The sequence below is a fragment of the Pantherophis guttatus genome, chromosome 4, assembly GCF_059756535.1.
Source record: "Pantherophis guttatus breed Tessera chromosome 4, ASM5975653v1, whole genome shotgun sequence".
Lineage (NCBI taxonomy): Eukaryota > Metazoa > Chordata > Lepidosauria > Squamata > Colubridae > Pantherophis > Pantherophis guttatus.
The window spans coordinates 53116192-53131606 of NC_142066.1; the positions used below are offsets into that span (position 1 = coordinate 53116192).

Genomic DNA, 15415 nt, shown 5'->3' on the forward strand with positions numbered 1-15415 from the left:
TGTAGAGTCATCAGGTCTGGCTGTAAATAGAAATTATGATTTACTTGTCTTTCATCCAATGCTTCCTGGAAGGGTGAAACTTGCTTTGCACACTCCTCTGGATATAGTCTTAGATCTTTTAGCTTATTCTCTCTCTCTTTCTAGGTTCCAAATTAGGATCTACCTTTCCACAGCTATTATCTGCTTTTGAATTACAATTGTCTCTGCATGAGCTTGTTTTAACTGACACTGCAATAGTACTTGGATGACTGTGTTTAAGTTTAATAAAAGTCTTTTCTTAGGCTGTTCACTTTATTGTTAACTGGCTAGAAGCTCAAAAATTGACAATACTGTTTGTGCCATCAATAGACATTGTCTGGTTATGAAGTCAGTAATACTTTTGTTGTTTAAGTCCTCTTATTGCATAAGCCTATCAGCACCTAGACAACTAGCTGAGATCTAAAAAGAAGAGAGAGGCAGAAAGACTTACAAGTTGGGGGCGCTCTATTTCTTCTTGTAGATCTGATTCTAGGGGGTCATTATCTGTTTGAGAGGCTACCAGGAAAAGTAGGAGAAGTTTGGTTACTTACAGTGAGTGACTGTTTACTTTTTAGGTATTTATCAACTTTAAGCTGTTAATTAGGCTTGAATGAAGTCTGAGAAGCAGAATATGAATGCTGCCTCTTTTTCCTGCTCCTCATGGCTGAGATGGAACATCCGTCTCCTATAAAAATGGTAAAAATACATGTCTCTAGCAGAAGAAAAAGAGATGAAAATAAAATAAAGTAAAAGAGCTAGTTAAAAATTAAAAGAAGCTTTAGAGGGAGCTCTTAACAAAAGATGCTACCTCTGTGCCATCTTTCTGAGCTCCCAAACAGGTTCATGGATAAACATTGGCTGAAACAGAAAAATAAAACCTTAAAACTTTGTTTCAGGTGAAGCAACAATCTGACATCACTTTAAGAAGTATTCTCTCTTCTCATACACAGTAGAATATTTGAAGGATGTATGTAATACTAATAATTGTTAAATCAACTGCCTGATCTTTTAAAATCAAACTTTTGACAAATAGTATGGGAATGATCTGTGGACTAGATGACTTCTTAGGTCTGAAAATCCAGTAGGATTTTTCTGATATTTTTATATTTGGAGAAATATTAGACATAAACATTTCAGATGATTAGATACAATCCCATATAATATTTAGGGGGTGTCGGGTTTCCAAACATTAGGGGTACTCGAAAGTTGTAACTTGCCTTGAGGATTGTAAAGATATTTTGGTTACTTTAATATAATTTAGATGTGCTTGGTAAGTAACTACATAAATATCATAACTTTTTAACATTTTGTTATACAGTATATAATGCTTCTCTACAAGTAATTTGCTTGCTTGCTTACAAAAAATTCCAAGTGATGAATAATAAAACTTTAGCAGTGTAATGCTTCAGCTAAAAAGAAAATGTTATCAGAGTGCAAGAACAGGAGCACTGAGTCCAGATCTTTGGAAACCATTCTGTTTTCCAGAATTTTGCAGAGCGAAGGGACAGAACATATTTTTGAGGTCAGCATCTTCCATAATATGGGGTAACCAGAGAGAGGGCCTCTCTTCTACTCTACATTCATTTAATCTTTCATGGAGGTGGAACATTAACATGCACTCTCTATAGATAACCTCATAGGATTGCAGAATCATATGAGATAAGTTATTCTTTGTATAATCTAATGCTATGTCATAATGCATTTTACACATAAATACTTTTGAACTGAACTTACTGGCAATCAGTGCAGTGACCAAAGAAAGACATATTTTGCAAGAATCATATTTCAATTGCTATCAACTTGAGCAATGTATTATGTACTGTATGTTGAAATTTTCAGGATGTCTTCTAGGGCAATTCTTATTTACCACATTGCAGTAATCCTGGGACATGGTGATAAAAACAGAAGTTATCATCAAGGCTTCATGGGTCAGGTAGGCTTGTAGCTGATTCAAAAGGCAAAGACTTCCTCTGGTCATAAGACCTTTCAAACAGGAGACATACGTCCAGAAGAGGAGGAACATGACTCCATCTGGTGAGCTTAAATGTTTAAAGGCAAAAAGCAGACCCACCATGTAGGGTTTAATATTGTCTTCTCTACTATTCTGTGGCTACAGTGGCACAGTGATTAGAATGCAGTACTGCAGGTTACATCTGCTGATTGCCGGCTGACTGCAATTTGGCAGTTCAAATCTCACCAAGCTTAAGGCTGACTCAGCCTTCCATCCTTCCGAGGGGTAAAATGAGGACCCAGATTGTAGGGGACTCTGTAAACTGCTTAGAGAGGGCTGTAAAGCACTGTGAACTGATATGTAAGCCTAAGTGCTATTGCTATTCTCTTAATCTCTAGACACCAGCTGAAGACTTGACCTAGCATCATTGACCTAGTGTGGAGTAATGATCTAGAGTTGAAGATGTAATGATCTACAGTTGAACATGATGCATACAAATTCCACATAGACATGGGAGTAGAGGTTAAAACTGTGGTATTTTCCACTGGAGCAATCACAGATTTGGTCACTCTACCCCCATTCTTGAGTGCAAGCTATAGTCTTTCTATGTTAATGCTTTTATTTACTATGTTTTATCCCACACTTCCTCTAAGGACTTCAGGTGTAGGTACTTCTTTGCTTCTTAATTCATAATCCCTTGAACTGAAAGACATAGTTCTCAAGAGACCCCTTATTATGAAGGGCTAGATTCATCTAAATGGTGCACCTGCATCTCAAGGGAGCCAAGACTGATAACCATACTGCAGGCCAATGCCTGAGGCACAACCAGTAATGACTTCAAGCCACCTGTGTCAAGGTGCAGAGTGCCCAGAGTCAACTCAATTAGAATGCAGGGGGGAAAATCTCTGCCAGTTACAATCCAGTAATAACTGAATTAATAACTATTTTCTTTCAAGCCATGTTCTATCTTTTCATAATATCCCAGATCCACTCCTGGGGCAGCTGTTTCATTCTACCTAAGACAACCTATTCCTGTTTTACAGCATGACTACAAGGTGCCTGTCTGCCCATTGTTTTGCTGGTCAGTCAGTTGCAATATCCGTATTGCTCCAGTCTTTACTTGCCCAAAAAAGCCACATGCTAGAGTCCTACTTCTCCCCTCAGACTCTGTGGAGCAGGACAGATCTTCCTCATTAACCCTGATTGGCTGACTCCTTGGAGGAGAATACTATGAATGCACAGAGCAATCTGATAACTGCACTTGAACTGCATGACAGAAAGGGTGCCGATCAGGAAGGGAAGGTAGAGGATACATGTATAGACATCAACAAGAGAGAGTGGCAAATCTAGGTGTGAATGCCTTTTGCTGCTGGTGGTGCTTCTGCCGAAGTCATCAGAACTCCAGCTTTCCCAGGCTCAGCTAGCAACCTTAGTACTGTCGCTGTCTAAGCCACTGCTGTTTCCCTCCCTCTCCTTTCTCCCACTCTTCAGCTGCCTCTTCATCCTTGCTGGATGAGAATTCCAACTGGGAGAGCCTAAAAGGGGCAGTGAGATAAGGGCTGACTCCGACCCATCCTTTTCCTCTTGGAGACCACAGTTGTAGAGAACCAGTGTTGTTTTTATATACCCACATTGTATTCGTTGAAGTAAAATGACATATTCAGAGTGTAGAATGGCTTATTAATGATTCTCTGTGTGTGAGGGGATGGGGAAGGAAAAGAGAAACAATGTATAATATGGAAATTGCCTTTTTAGAATTTATCAGAATGAACACACTTAGATCGAGTAAAAACCAAAAAGTTAAAATAGCATGTTAAACATTAAATACAGATTAAAAAAACACAAATGCTATGTTTATGTAACAGGCTATGCCTTTTCTTCCTTCCCCACCCAAATATTATGAATTGATTTATTTGAATCACTCAACATGGTGAAGTAATGAGTGTCATTCCAAAACAGGTTGAACCACAACTACCGTATCAAACCATTTTAGATCAACTGCAATGTTGAGGGAAGAACCCTCAACAAAGTGTTCAATAGCTCTAGGGAAATAAAATCAGTGTCATTAGATGTTACTGGGTTACTTATCACCAGGAGGAAAATTAACGGAAGGATGTCCTCCATTACAGTGTTCCTGGTAATGAGATCAAGATATCAATGATAGTCAAATTCTTTAAAAACTTGTGAAAACTTGAAATTCAGGATAGACTTTGGTCTACACCTAGCTCTCAAGTGTGCTGCATGTGTACCCAAACATAACCATGTCATACAGACACTTTGATTCAAAACTAATGTTAAGTACAAGTTTATTTTTAATTTATGTTCAAGGTTATGAAATATATCCCACTGTGCTCATATACTGTATAAGTGGGGGGAAAGGATATAAACATTACCATGAGGTATAACCATAATGACAGTCAAAACAAATACTGAAGTTACTTCTCATTCTAATAATTTTTCCTATTTACTGTGGACATGTATCCATGAATCCACCCTGTTTCCTTGAAAATAAGACATCCCCTGATAATAAGCCCAATTGGGCTTTTGAGCGCATGTGCTAAAATAAGCCTCCTCCGAAAATAAGCCCTCCTCGAAAATAAGCTCTCCCCGAAAATATTTAAACACAGAGCTGGAAAACAGGTAAGACAACAAGAGGGGCCCCATCTTGCTCCATGCACCCCAAAATAATAGGACCTCCCCGAAAATAAGGCCAAGCACTTATTTCAGGGTTCAAAAAAATATAAGATAGGGACTTATTTTCAGGGAAACATGGTAGCTAATAAAAGGAGGTCCTGACATACTTTGAAATTTGCAATGTGGCTTCAAGGAATGGGCTCTGAATAGTGAAATACCCCTAGATAACTCCATACTAATTGAAGATACTCTTTCTGCATGTGTATGTACTTCTAAAACTGTCTCCATATGCAAGGCAAAAGTGGAAAACAGACATTGTCAACTGAGCTTACATGTACAGCTCTAAGAAAATATTTAAATTAATGACCTAGTATGGAAATAACATTAGTCTATATGTAATGGGTGGTTATGGCCATTGTATTGGCTAAAGATAGATCTACCCTCCAGAAATAAATCTAATATCTTCCTGGATTTACAGTATATCGGTTAGTAGCAATGACCAAATCTTTAGAACTAAATTCTGAAAATGAATGGCAGGAAAACTGTTTTACTGTATCTGCCTCGGGTATATCTCATTCCCATTTTAGAGACTCTTCTTCTAATCATTTAGGGAAAAAATGGAGGAATTCATCCAATTTCTGATATTTAATTGCCTTTTTAAAAACCTTTTAAGCTTTTCTTTTTAATAAATTACTCTAATACTATCACCACTTTGGGTTCTCAGCCCTATAACATACTTTTTTTTAGGAATAACTATCAAATTTCCCAAAAGTGGTTGCATTATTTACTTTGAATTTCAGTGGCTGCTGACTGTGGCAATGTTAGGGTTGGTGGAGTGGATTCTAACACATCTGGAAGACATCAGATTGGGGAAGGTGCTATGAATACAGTGTTTGAAATACAGCACTCCAAATTTAATTATTTTGTGAGATATATGAGAAAAAAACTGAGCAAGAAATTTGGCAATTCTGCTACCTAATAGTAAAATACTATACATTTTTTGCTTCTTTTCGCTTCCATCACATTCTTATAATTTTCCTTTTTATCTAATATATTCCTGATATAGAGGCTACCCTGGGACAAATATTTCCTTGAATTCAGGAAAAGAGAATCCAGTTAGAAGGAGCCTTTGCTGTCAGATAAGGTAAGTTGGTCCTTTAAGTTGGTTGAGTGTAGCCATCTTGAAGAGTTCAAAGGGTGGCTCTTCTTTCCCATTCTTGATAATGCTTTGAAAGACAGTTTTTTCATGGTGATCCATCAACCTCTAGGTCAGTAGAATAGGACAATTCTAGTGGGCAGTTCAGATACAAGGGGCACCACTCTATTAAGAACTTCTCTGTGGCAGTGAATGAGATCTGAACAGGAACAGCTAACAACTGTATTTATTTGTTTCCCATTCCATTTCTGGGATGGCAGATTTTGGAGTAGGAAAGATTAAAAGATCTGTAGAAGATCTGAAAGTTCTGATCCATGAAGTACAAAATGATGGGAATGTTCACTTGTACAAATCCAGGTGAACTTGATTGGAATGGAAGCAACACATTTCAATTCAGTTCAATTAAGACCCTGCAAAATATTTTCCCAGGATGTGGGAGAATATGCTCATATTAACTAGTAATGATTGGTGGGACACAACTTGTCATCTTTGCTTTCTTTGCTTGCTACAGGAGAGGAGCACAGTACACATCCCCGCAGTGGGCAAATCCCAGTTCTTTTCAAAAACAAAACAAAACAAAAACCAATCAATGATTTTTTTAAAAAAAGTACCAAATAGGAAGGAAGGTTACTCTAAGTGGAAGAGGGTAGGCTCTCTTCTACCATAGGTGAGCTATGACCAGATCATATGATAGACTTCGGGTGGGAGTGCGGGTAATTAAAAAAAAACATAATGTCTTTCATCCATTCTTTCAAGGAATATGACAACCAGTCACATCAAGATACAATCCGCTATCTAGTATTTTTCTAACCCCTGCCCCCACCCCCATGTCTGCAAATTCTATTGTTCCCACCTTCCTTTGCTATTTTCTTTTCCCCTAATCTCTTTCATCTTGTTGTAGATCTACAGATCTGGAGTCATTGTGGTGACTGGGTTAGGTCTTTCTTTCTTTCTTTCTTTCTTTCTTTCTTTCTTTCTTTCTTTCTTTCTTTCTCAAGAGTAGGGAGTGACAGATGGTGGTCTCGCTTTCCCCAGAGAGCGAGATCTCCCTACACGCGAGCGCATGTCAATCTCCGCAGCTCATGTGATAACTCCAGTGGATGACGTGCCAGCCATATGGTCTGGCATCAGAGTTGGTACCCCTCTGCCTGCTCGAAGCATGCCACTTCCCTCCTCCTTTTGGATAAGACAGTGAAGGAGACGGGGTGGACCTCAAGGAGTCTTCCCCCCCTTTCCTCCCCCCATTTTTTCCTCCTTACTCCCAAAAGATGCAGGGTCCAAGGACTTGAGGACTCCTCAACTGAGCTTTGGAGGTAAGTTATGTAAGGAGGGGGGGGGACAGAAACTTAAACACTGGGTTGCAACTTGTCTCATCTTACCCCACCCCTGGCCACTTTCTAAATCCCCCCCCTCGAGTTCTAATCTTTCTCTTTTCTCCCCCACCCCCGACTTTTACACATCCCAATCGATTTGTATCTTTGAAGAGGAATGAATGAAGTGCAAGGTGGGAGTGGGTTGGGAGTAAGAGGTAGGAAAGCTATCTTTACGCAAGATGTATGTATAGATCCAAAACCTCTGTTGTAGCAAAGGCCGGTTTTGTATAAGAAGGAAGCTTATCTATCTACCCAAACAAAACCACTTGGTGGGGGCGAAGCAAAATCAAACAATTTGGTAATAAAATCGTGTATTTTAAAATATATGGGGGAGAAATGCACACACATACACACACACACACACACACACACACACACACACACACACACACACACTTGTACATACATACATACATACCGTGCCCTTCGGAATCAGATCTCCAGCAACTACGGGTGCGAAAGGCTCTCTATCTTTTCTAATCTCATCTCGCAAGCGATTTATTCTAGCCTCGGGGTTTATCTGCGCCAGGGTTCGGTTCGTGTAGGGCGCTCTCTCTCTCTCTCTCTCTTTCTCGCTCTCTCTCCCCCTCTCTCCCTCCCTTCCCCCTCCCCCCCCCGTTGCTTCCCCGCTTCAAAGGCAACATAAAATGACTGCAAACACTCGGGCACAAAACTGGCACATGGACCCATCAGTTCTTTCGGCAGCTCAATCTTCTCCCAGGAAGATGGTCTCAGGTCTGGACGCGCGGGTGATGGGGGAGGGAGGAGGGAGGCGGGGGGGGGAGGGAGAGGAGCAAGCAAGAGGAGGAGGAGGAGGAAGGCGGATCGGGAAGGGAGAAACTGTCGAGATGTCAGTCTCGAGGGTTGCCCTGAGAAGGAGGATGAGGATGGGGATGGTGCCATAGAGGAACATTCCCATCCTTTCTCCTCCTCCTAGGGAGCATGGAAAGAACCCTCGAACGGGAAAACCAGCGGGGGGAGAAACAAAAACCGGGGCCCGACGGAGAAGTTATCAGGATTTTGGCAAGCAAGGGAGGGACGCGGCGTGAAGATTACGGGGTCGGTGGGGTTTCAGCGCTGCGAAGTGTCTACCTTCAGAAATGTAATGCTCGTTTTAATTCTTCTTGGAAAGGAAAAGCTAAGGCATACTCCGGTTTTCTAAGCGGAGAAGGGGGCAGGAATTGGAGAGAAAAGTTCTAGGTTTATCTGGGCATTCCCGAGATCCCCGCCTCAAAACTGTGCTAGCGAGAGCAGCAATTTTATGCTCTAACATGCCGGGATGCAGATGAGATATATTTAATGATTTTTAATTCCATTAAATCTGGTAAACTAATCAAAAGAGGGAAGCGAGGCTGAATAAATACAGCTCTGAGCCTCCGTAAGAAATAGAGAAAAATCCATTGTATTTCGATACAACAAAAGGAAGGGAGGTAATTTGTGAGGAAGAGGGATCAGAGATATCAAGCTCAGCATTGCACTAATTAAGCGGGAAAGCAATGTAGACACCAATTAATAATAAACACACTTTTTTTAATGAATCAATTGTTTTCAGGGAAAGAATGGGGGAAAGCCAATTTCAGGCAAGTTCTGAACAAATCTTCCTGTCCTCTCTCCCCACTCCCCCAAGTTCCCTCTTTGTGTGTGTGTGTGTGTGTGTGTGTGTGTGTGTGTGTGTGTGTGTGTGTAGTGTGTCTATATAAAGTATTGTGCATATGTATAATGTTTTTTAAAAATGAAACGAAGAGGGTGTAAGTAAGGCTGGCTGCCATCATACAAATGCAATGTTGTTCGTGCCAGTGGGGGATAGATAGGTTCAGGAGGCAGTTCACTAAAGAGGTTTAAGACAAGCTTTAGAACAGTTCTATCCTGTGGTTTGAAGGGTGGGATTCACACACACACGCACACACACACACACACACACACAGATTAGGCGGGAGACCTGGATAACAAGGAAGACATTAGACACCAAGCTTTGGCAAAAAAGAGATGCGGTTCGTTAAGGAATCAATCTCTCTGTGTGTGTCTCTCTATGTGTGTCCCTCTATGTCTCTCTCTCTCTTCCTCTGTGTGTATGTGTTTGTGTGTGTGTATATGTGTGTGTGTGTGAGAGAGAGAGAGAGACTGTGTGTATGTGAGAGAGAGAGAGGGAGGGAGGGAATTAACTGCAGGGGAGGAAGGGTAATGATAATCGATTTATAGTTTAAAAATCAGACCGTAATAATATCATAATTCCATTTCCGCTGAAAACAGGTTGAGTTTTGGACAAGCGGTGGATATCTGAAGACAGCCTTTTTTCTCTCTCACTCACTCTCTCTCTCTCTCCTTCCAAATCACCCTAAGGATCTGGTGACCAGGCTGGCAGCAAAGATCTTCTTTGGAAGAAGGGAGGACCCTTTATATCTTGGCCAGGAAGATTGAAATCTGTTTAGGAGTGGAACTGTCAGCTTTCCCAGCAATTGGCTGGAAAAGGCTGAGCGACTAAACTATCCGTGGGTTGGGATAGTCTTCCAGGGGTCCAGGGTAATTGATTGGTGGGTGTTAAGTGGTGGATGTTAAGACCAACTTGTGTGACTATTTCTCGTTGCCATTCTTCCCTTCTTTCCGGCCCGCTCATTCCGTGCGCCTTTCTCCTCCCTCCTTCTTCCCCGCCCCCGTCACCCCTCCAGCCACCATGTTGACGCGCCTCTTCAGCGAACCCAGCTTGATCCCAGAAGTTCAGAAATTCTCCAGCTGGGCGGACGATTGTGAAGAGGATGATTCGAGCGACAAAGAGGAGCAGAAAAGTAAAAGCTGCCCTCTTCAGGAGGACCCGAACGACTCGGAGGTAAAAGAGGAGAACGACCTGGGCGCTGATGAAGAGGAGGAGGAGGAGGAGGAGGAAGGCATTGAGGAAGCGGAAGGCGATCGACCTAAGAAACGGGGCCCCAAAAAAAGGAAAATGACCAAGGCCAGGCTAGAGCGCTCCAAGCTGCGACGCCAAAAGGCCAACGCCCGGGAACGCAACCGGATGCACGACCTTAATGCCGCCTTGGACAATCTCCGCAAGGTCGTGCCTTGTTACTCCAAAACGCAGAAATTGTCCAAGATCGAAACCTTGCGGCTGGCCAAGAACTACATCTGGGCCCTGTCGGAAATCCTGCGCTCGGGTAAGAGGCCGGACTTGGTCTCCTATGTGCAGACTTTGTGCAAAGGTTTGTCCCAGCCGACCACTAACTTAGTGGCCGGCTGCCTCCAGCTCAACTCAAGGAATTTCCTTACTGAGCAAGGCCAGGAGGCCGGGAGATACCACGGGCCCAACTCCACCTTTGCCATGCATCCCTACACCTACCAGTGTTCACGGATCTCCAGCGCTCAGTGCGCTTCCAGCACCATGGCTAGCTCCCACGCCTTGCGGACGCACGCTTACTGTGCCACCTACGAGTCCCTCTATGGGAACGCCTCGCCAGATTACAATAGCTCGGAATACGACGGCCCCCTGAGCCCTCCCTTGTGCGTGAACGGGAATTTTTCCCTCAAGCAGGATTCTTCCCCCGACCACGAGAAAAATTACCATTATTCTATGCACTACTCCGCCCTCCCCAGTTCTCGCCCTTCCGGGCACAATTTAGTGTTCGGATCTTCGGGAATGCGCAGTGGCGTCCACTCTGAGAATGTTTTGCCTTACGAGATGCACCTCCATCATGACCGAGGTCCGATGTACGAGGAGCTCAATGCTTTTTTCCATAACTAGCGCCTTTCCCCCTGTTCCCAGAGGCGCCTTGGGAGTCGCGTTCTCCTACCGGTTTCACGAGTAACCGTGACCACTTGTAGATTTCCAGTGTACTGGACTGGGAAAGGGGGTGTGGGTGGGTATTTGGGTGATATAAACTAAACAGAAAGAGAGAGAATGGAAGAGGAGGGGGGAAGAGAGAGAAATAAATAGATCCTTGGCCTTCTTTGATATTCCCCTGTACTTCGTCCCGAGGGCTGCAATTTTTTTTTAAATTCAACTGTGAACCACTTTTCTCGTAACATATTTTAAAAAAAAAATCGGGAGGGCGGGAGGATAAAATAATAATCATTCCTATTCGTGAACTAATTGAGCCGAACGTTCTTGTTTTGGAGCTGGGGGGGTGCGGGGGAGGGGGGAACCTGATCCAACAGCCTCTTGAGCTGAGGCAGCGGGTTTCAATCCTTCCCAATCCCGTTGAATTCAACGGGTCGCTTTGGTTTTCAGTCGCTGGCTTGGATTTAAATGGAAAGTCGGTGGAGTTTTTTCGCTCCTTGGTTTCCGCGGGACTCCAATCCCGATTGGGAATCAGATTATAAATAGAATCTGCGACTTCCCTGCCCCCACTAAGTACTACGAAAAAAAAAAAATCTGGTGCAATATATATGCTAGCATAATTTTATATTTAAAAACAAACGAAAGGACTCTATAGCTAATAGACTGTTTAGTTGAGATTTTGCCCATCCGAAAACAAAGTTTAAGACCCACATTATTAGGAGAGACAACCACATTTTTCAAAATTAAAGAGGAGGAGAGTATCAAAGTTTCACCCCATCCTAATGGATTGTCTATGCTAAATTATGCCTTATAACTAAAAATTTTCCTAAAGTTCAATATGGCTTTAGAACAAAACAGTTTATAAAAGGCAGGAGATGGGAGGAAGGTTTCCATCCTCCCAGTAGCTGAATCAAAAAATCCCCGAAAAAGGTATCTATGCCATCTGCAATCCTTTACATATTTATCTGGGAGTTAGTCTTATGAAGCTTAATGGGGCTTACTTCAGTGTAAATATGTATCAGCTTGCACAAATTAAGCTGTTAAAATATTTGCAAACTTTAAATCAAACTTTCAATGCAGTGAGAACTTAAAAAAGCAATAAACGGGCAAACAGATGAAAAATATATTCTATCTCTATCTATGCAAGTAGGTATTGAAACTAGAAAAAGAAATAAAAAGAAGGGAAAGAGAAAAGAAAAAAGTAAAAGAACAACAAAAAGAATCCATATGAAATATTAGAAATATGGACCAACAAACTCGCTGAGATTTAAAATTGTGCACTTTTTGATTTGGGGGAAACAGACCCGTGGAAAGTTTCCCTGGTATTTAACAATCACTGACTTTTTGAACCACCCTTGTAACCCCACGTAACTTATTTTCCAAAATTTGTGTGTCATGCTGTTTTTTACCTGTTTTAAAAATGTTAAAGAAAAATGTGGGGGGGGGGAGATTTTTATGAAATGGCAAATGTTTTGTTATGCATGGATAGGTTGGGGAAACGCAAATATGCAACTTTTAAAGGTGATGTGAAGAGAATACTATTATGCTTAATATTTCTGTTGGCTTATTCCCCCCCCCCTTAATAGTAACTTACATTCTTTCTTTCTGTGATGGGTTTTGGGGAGGGAAGCATATGTTTATGTAATGATACACCAGTATATAAATCTCTCTATAAAAAACAAAAAAACAGTAACTTGTAAGGACTGAGAAGAGTATATTTTCCCCAATACAGTACTATTTCATTTTTTTGTTCATCTGATGACTTTATTTGAGCAAAAGGAGGATGAAAAAAAAATACCTCTAATTTTCCCCTCCTTTTAATATGACCTCCATCACCTTTAGACATACCAGCATTTTTAAAAAAAAAAATTCAAAGAACTTACATTTCTGAACAAAGTTTTTAAAATAAAACAACAAAAATCAACAACATTTTACAGAAAAAGAAAAGAAAACTAACAGAGAGAGAGAGAGAGAGAGAGAGGGAAAAAAAGTTGTAGACAATATGAAATGTCTATGGGACACCAGAAGTGCTTTTTTGTGTGTTTCTGTTCAGTTTCCTTAAGATGAATAAATATTTACGTCAAATGATATGCTAAACAAAAAAATCTCAAAGTCTTGTTTTAAATAAGAAGGACTAGTTTGTATCTATCTGTCTGTCTGTCTATCATATATCTATCCATCATAATTCTGTCAAATTTGGTTTATGGCAAGGCATTTAGCATTTTAGAGAGGAAAAAATTTACAGCTCCTTTTACACAAATAATACAGATCAAAAGGCAATTTCAGACCTTCTCACCGCCTCTATCATGGACAAAGTTTACCTGTGAACTTCAGATTTTAAAAAAGATACATGGTTGGTTAAAAAGAGGTGTGGGTAGGTGGGTGGGCGGGTGTTGCATATGTGTAAAATTCTGAAATACAGTGGTCTGCTTTAAACATTAATTTGCTACTGTTTGCTGAAATGATTCCCAACATATTTGATGGTCTGAGAGCTGCAAGTCAGCTATGATCTTATTCAGTGAATTGAAGCAGCTTCTTAAGAAGACAATTAATAAATAATAGATGTTGATTTGATTCCCTCAGCATTAGCTTACTTCAAAGAAGTAATGCTAAATGTATATATAGGCAAATGATATATGGTCAAGCATGTTTCCAAAGAGGGACTGAGACAAGCTGTCACTCCCAAGACAGCTCAAGACATTAAAATAGCAAATAAAAGTGTGTTTTATGTGTTCAGAAAAAAATAAAGATGGTGAAGAATTTAAATATATTTTAAGCAACCCTTCTGAAGACATTTTAACAAATAGTTTGATGATAAGTCTTCATAAGACCTTATTAAAATATATTCGAATTTCTTCACCATCTTTGTCTATTTCTGAACACCTAAAGTATACTTTTTATGTGCAGTTGAATGGGGGAGGAAGCCTACTTCTCATTTTATAAAGACTAATGCAGTTTCCTCCTCCTGGACAGATGGCATTTTCCCTGCATCTCCCTCCCTGTGCACACACTCACACATTCACACACATGCACACACACACACACAAATACAAACACATGTGTCACTTCCCTCTCTGTTTCTTTTTCTCACACACACACCTATACAGATAGCTACCCACACCCACGTTATCCTACGTTCTTTGTGGTCATTTAAGCAAAGAGAAATTCAAGACAAAGTAAGGACAAGCGCAAATGATGTGTTATCTTTCAAAGCAAGCAAATCATATTTGGCAACTAAACACTGATAAATAATAAATCTTTGACCATTTCTTTCCCATCCCTAAGATTTCTTTTTTATTTATGGAGGAAGCTACTGTAATCCAATAAGGTCATCTGGGAGCTGTCCCAAGTGTGTATGGTGCTGAACCAGAACCTCTGGAAAAACATGCCCTTGATCTCTAAAACGGCTTTTCTCACACTCAGGAATTCTTGGAGCTGGTTAGCATTCTTATTTGATATTCAAAAGCTCCATATAGAGACAGGAGAGATTTTGCCCATGAAGCCAAAAGTTAGACCAGCAGGCATGAGTTATGTCCCAATAAAAATTCTAACAGAGACAAGCACTTATGTTTTACTTCTGGTGGGTGTTGCAGGATCCTGGACAATTATCAAACATGTATGAAACAGCTATTTGAAATGGGGGTGGGGGGAAGACAGAAATCAGATTAATCATACAGGGGCAGCAGCTCACTCCAAATATTCATCCTTCTTTAGACAACCCAGCCCTGACCCATTCAAAGCTTAGTTTATCTCATAGAGCTCTGGTATGTACAGTCACCTGAATAAAGACTATCTTGCCTGCCCCATTATCTCCACTGTTTGCAGGATTATCTTCTTAAAGTAGTTGAAGATGCCATAGGAGGGAAGCTTTATTTAAAAAAAAAAAAACTCAATAATGGTGTATATTTCTTTGGGTTCCACAAGAACAGGACATATATTTCTGTTTGCTGCTGATAGTGGGTGTTTGCTCACCTGCCCTTGGAAAGGTATGGGGAAATGAAAAGTTGTAAGTAATTCTCTATTCTTGGCACACGCGCGCACACACACGCACACACACACACACACAAACATACATACTTTCCTTTCTTTTCTTCCCTCCTAGGGTTTTTTTTTTCTGGCAGCCAGAAAACACTCTGCTGCCCATTGGGAGACTAAGGAGACTTAGTCTCCCAATGGGCAGCAGAGTGTTTGCTGGCTGCCAGGGGGAAAAAAAGCCTAGAAACTAGTGGATTGTGATTTCACTGAACTAGGGCTGCATAAAAATCTTGGTTTACATAGGAAGAACCTGGCTAAAGAGAAATACACATAAAGTCTATGAAAAGGAAAGAAAACAAATATATATATGTATACACACACACACACACACACACACACACACACACACACGAAACCTTAAGATCTTTAGCTTTTTCGTAACTTCTGTCTGAGAAGTTTCATTAACTATGTCTCTCCTTATACCACTCCTCCGTGCGCCCCCCCCAGCCCCCACTTTCAGAGCTAGTTTTGCCTAGTGGGCT

The 15415-nt window shown here is 41.0% G+C and overlaps 2 protein-coding genes across 4 annotated transcripts in view; one reads left to right on the top strand and one right to left on the bottom strand.

Moving 5' to 3' along the window:
• Positions 1 to 569: 569 nt before the first annotated feature.
• The window catches only part of CDK12 (cyclin dependent kinase 12), a 171720-nt gene continuing 156874 nt past the window's right edge, over positions 570 to 15415 (bottom strand). Inside the window, exon 17 of the transcript XR_015733837.1 lies at positions 570 to 703. The gene's annotated coding sequence lies outside the window, so the exon portion shown is untranslated. The remainder of the gene's footprint in view (positions 704 to 15415) is intronic.
• On the top strand, positions 6868 to 12986 carry NEUROD2 (neuronal differentiation 2). 3 transcript variants are annotated; one of them, XM_034415855.3, is made up of 2 exons: positions 6868 to 8234; positions 9799 to 12986. In XM_034415855.3, exons 1-2 carry the CDS (start codon positions 8075 to 8077, stop codon positions 10860 to 10862), a joined length of 1224 nt encoding a protein of 407 aa, XP_034271746.1. In that variant the 5' UTR covers positions 6868 to 8074; the 3' UTR covers positions 10863 to 12986. The 3 variants fall into 3 exon arrangements, with proteins under 3 accessions (XP_034271746.1, XP_034271748.1, XP_034271747.1); XM_034415857.3 differs by having other exon boundaries at positions 6868 to 7072; positions 9473 to 12986; XM_034415856.3 differs by having other exon boundaries at positions 6868 to 7072.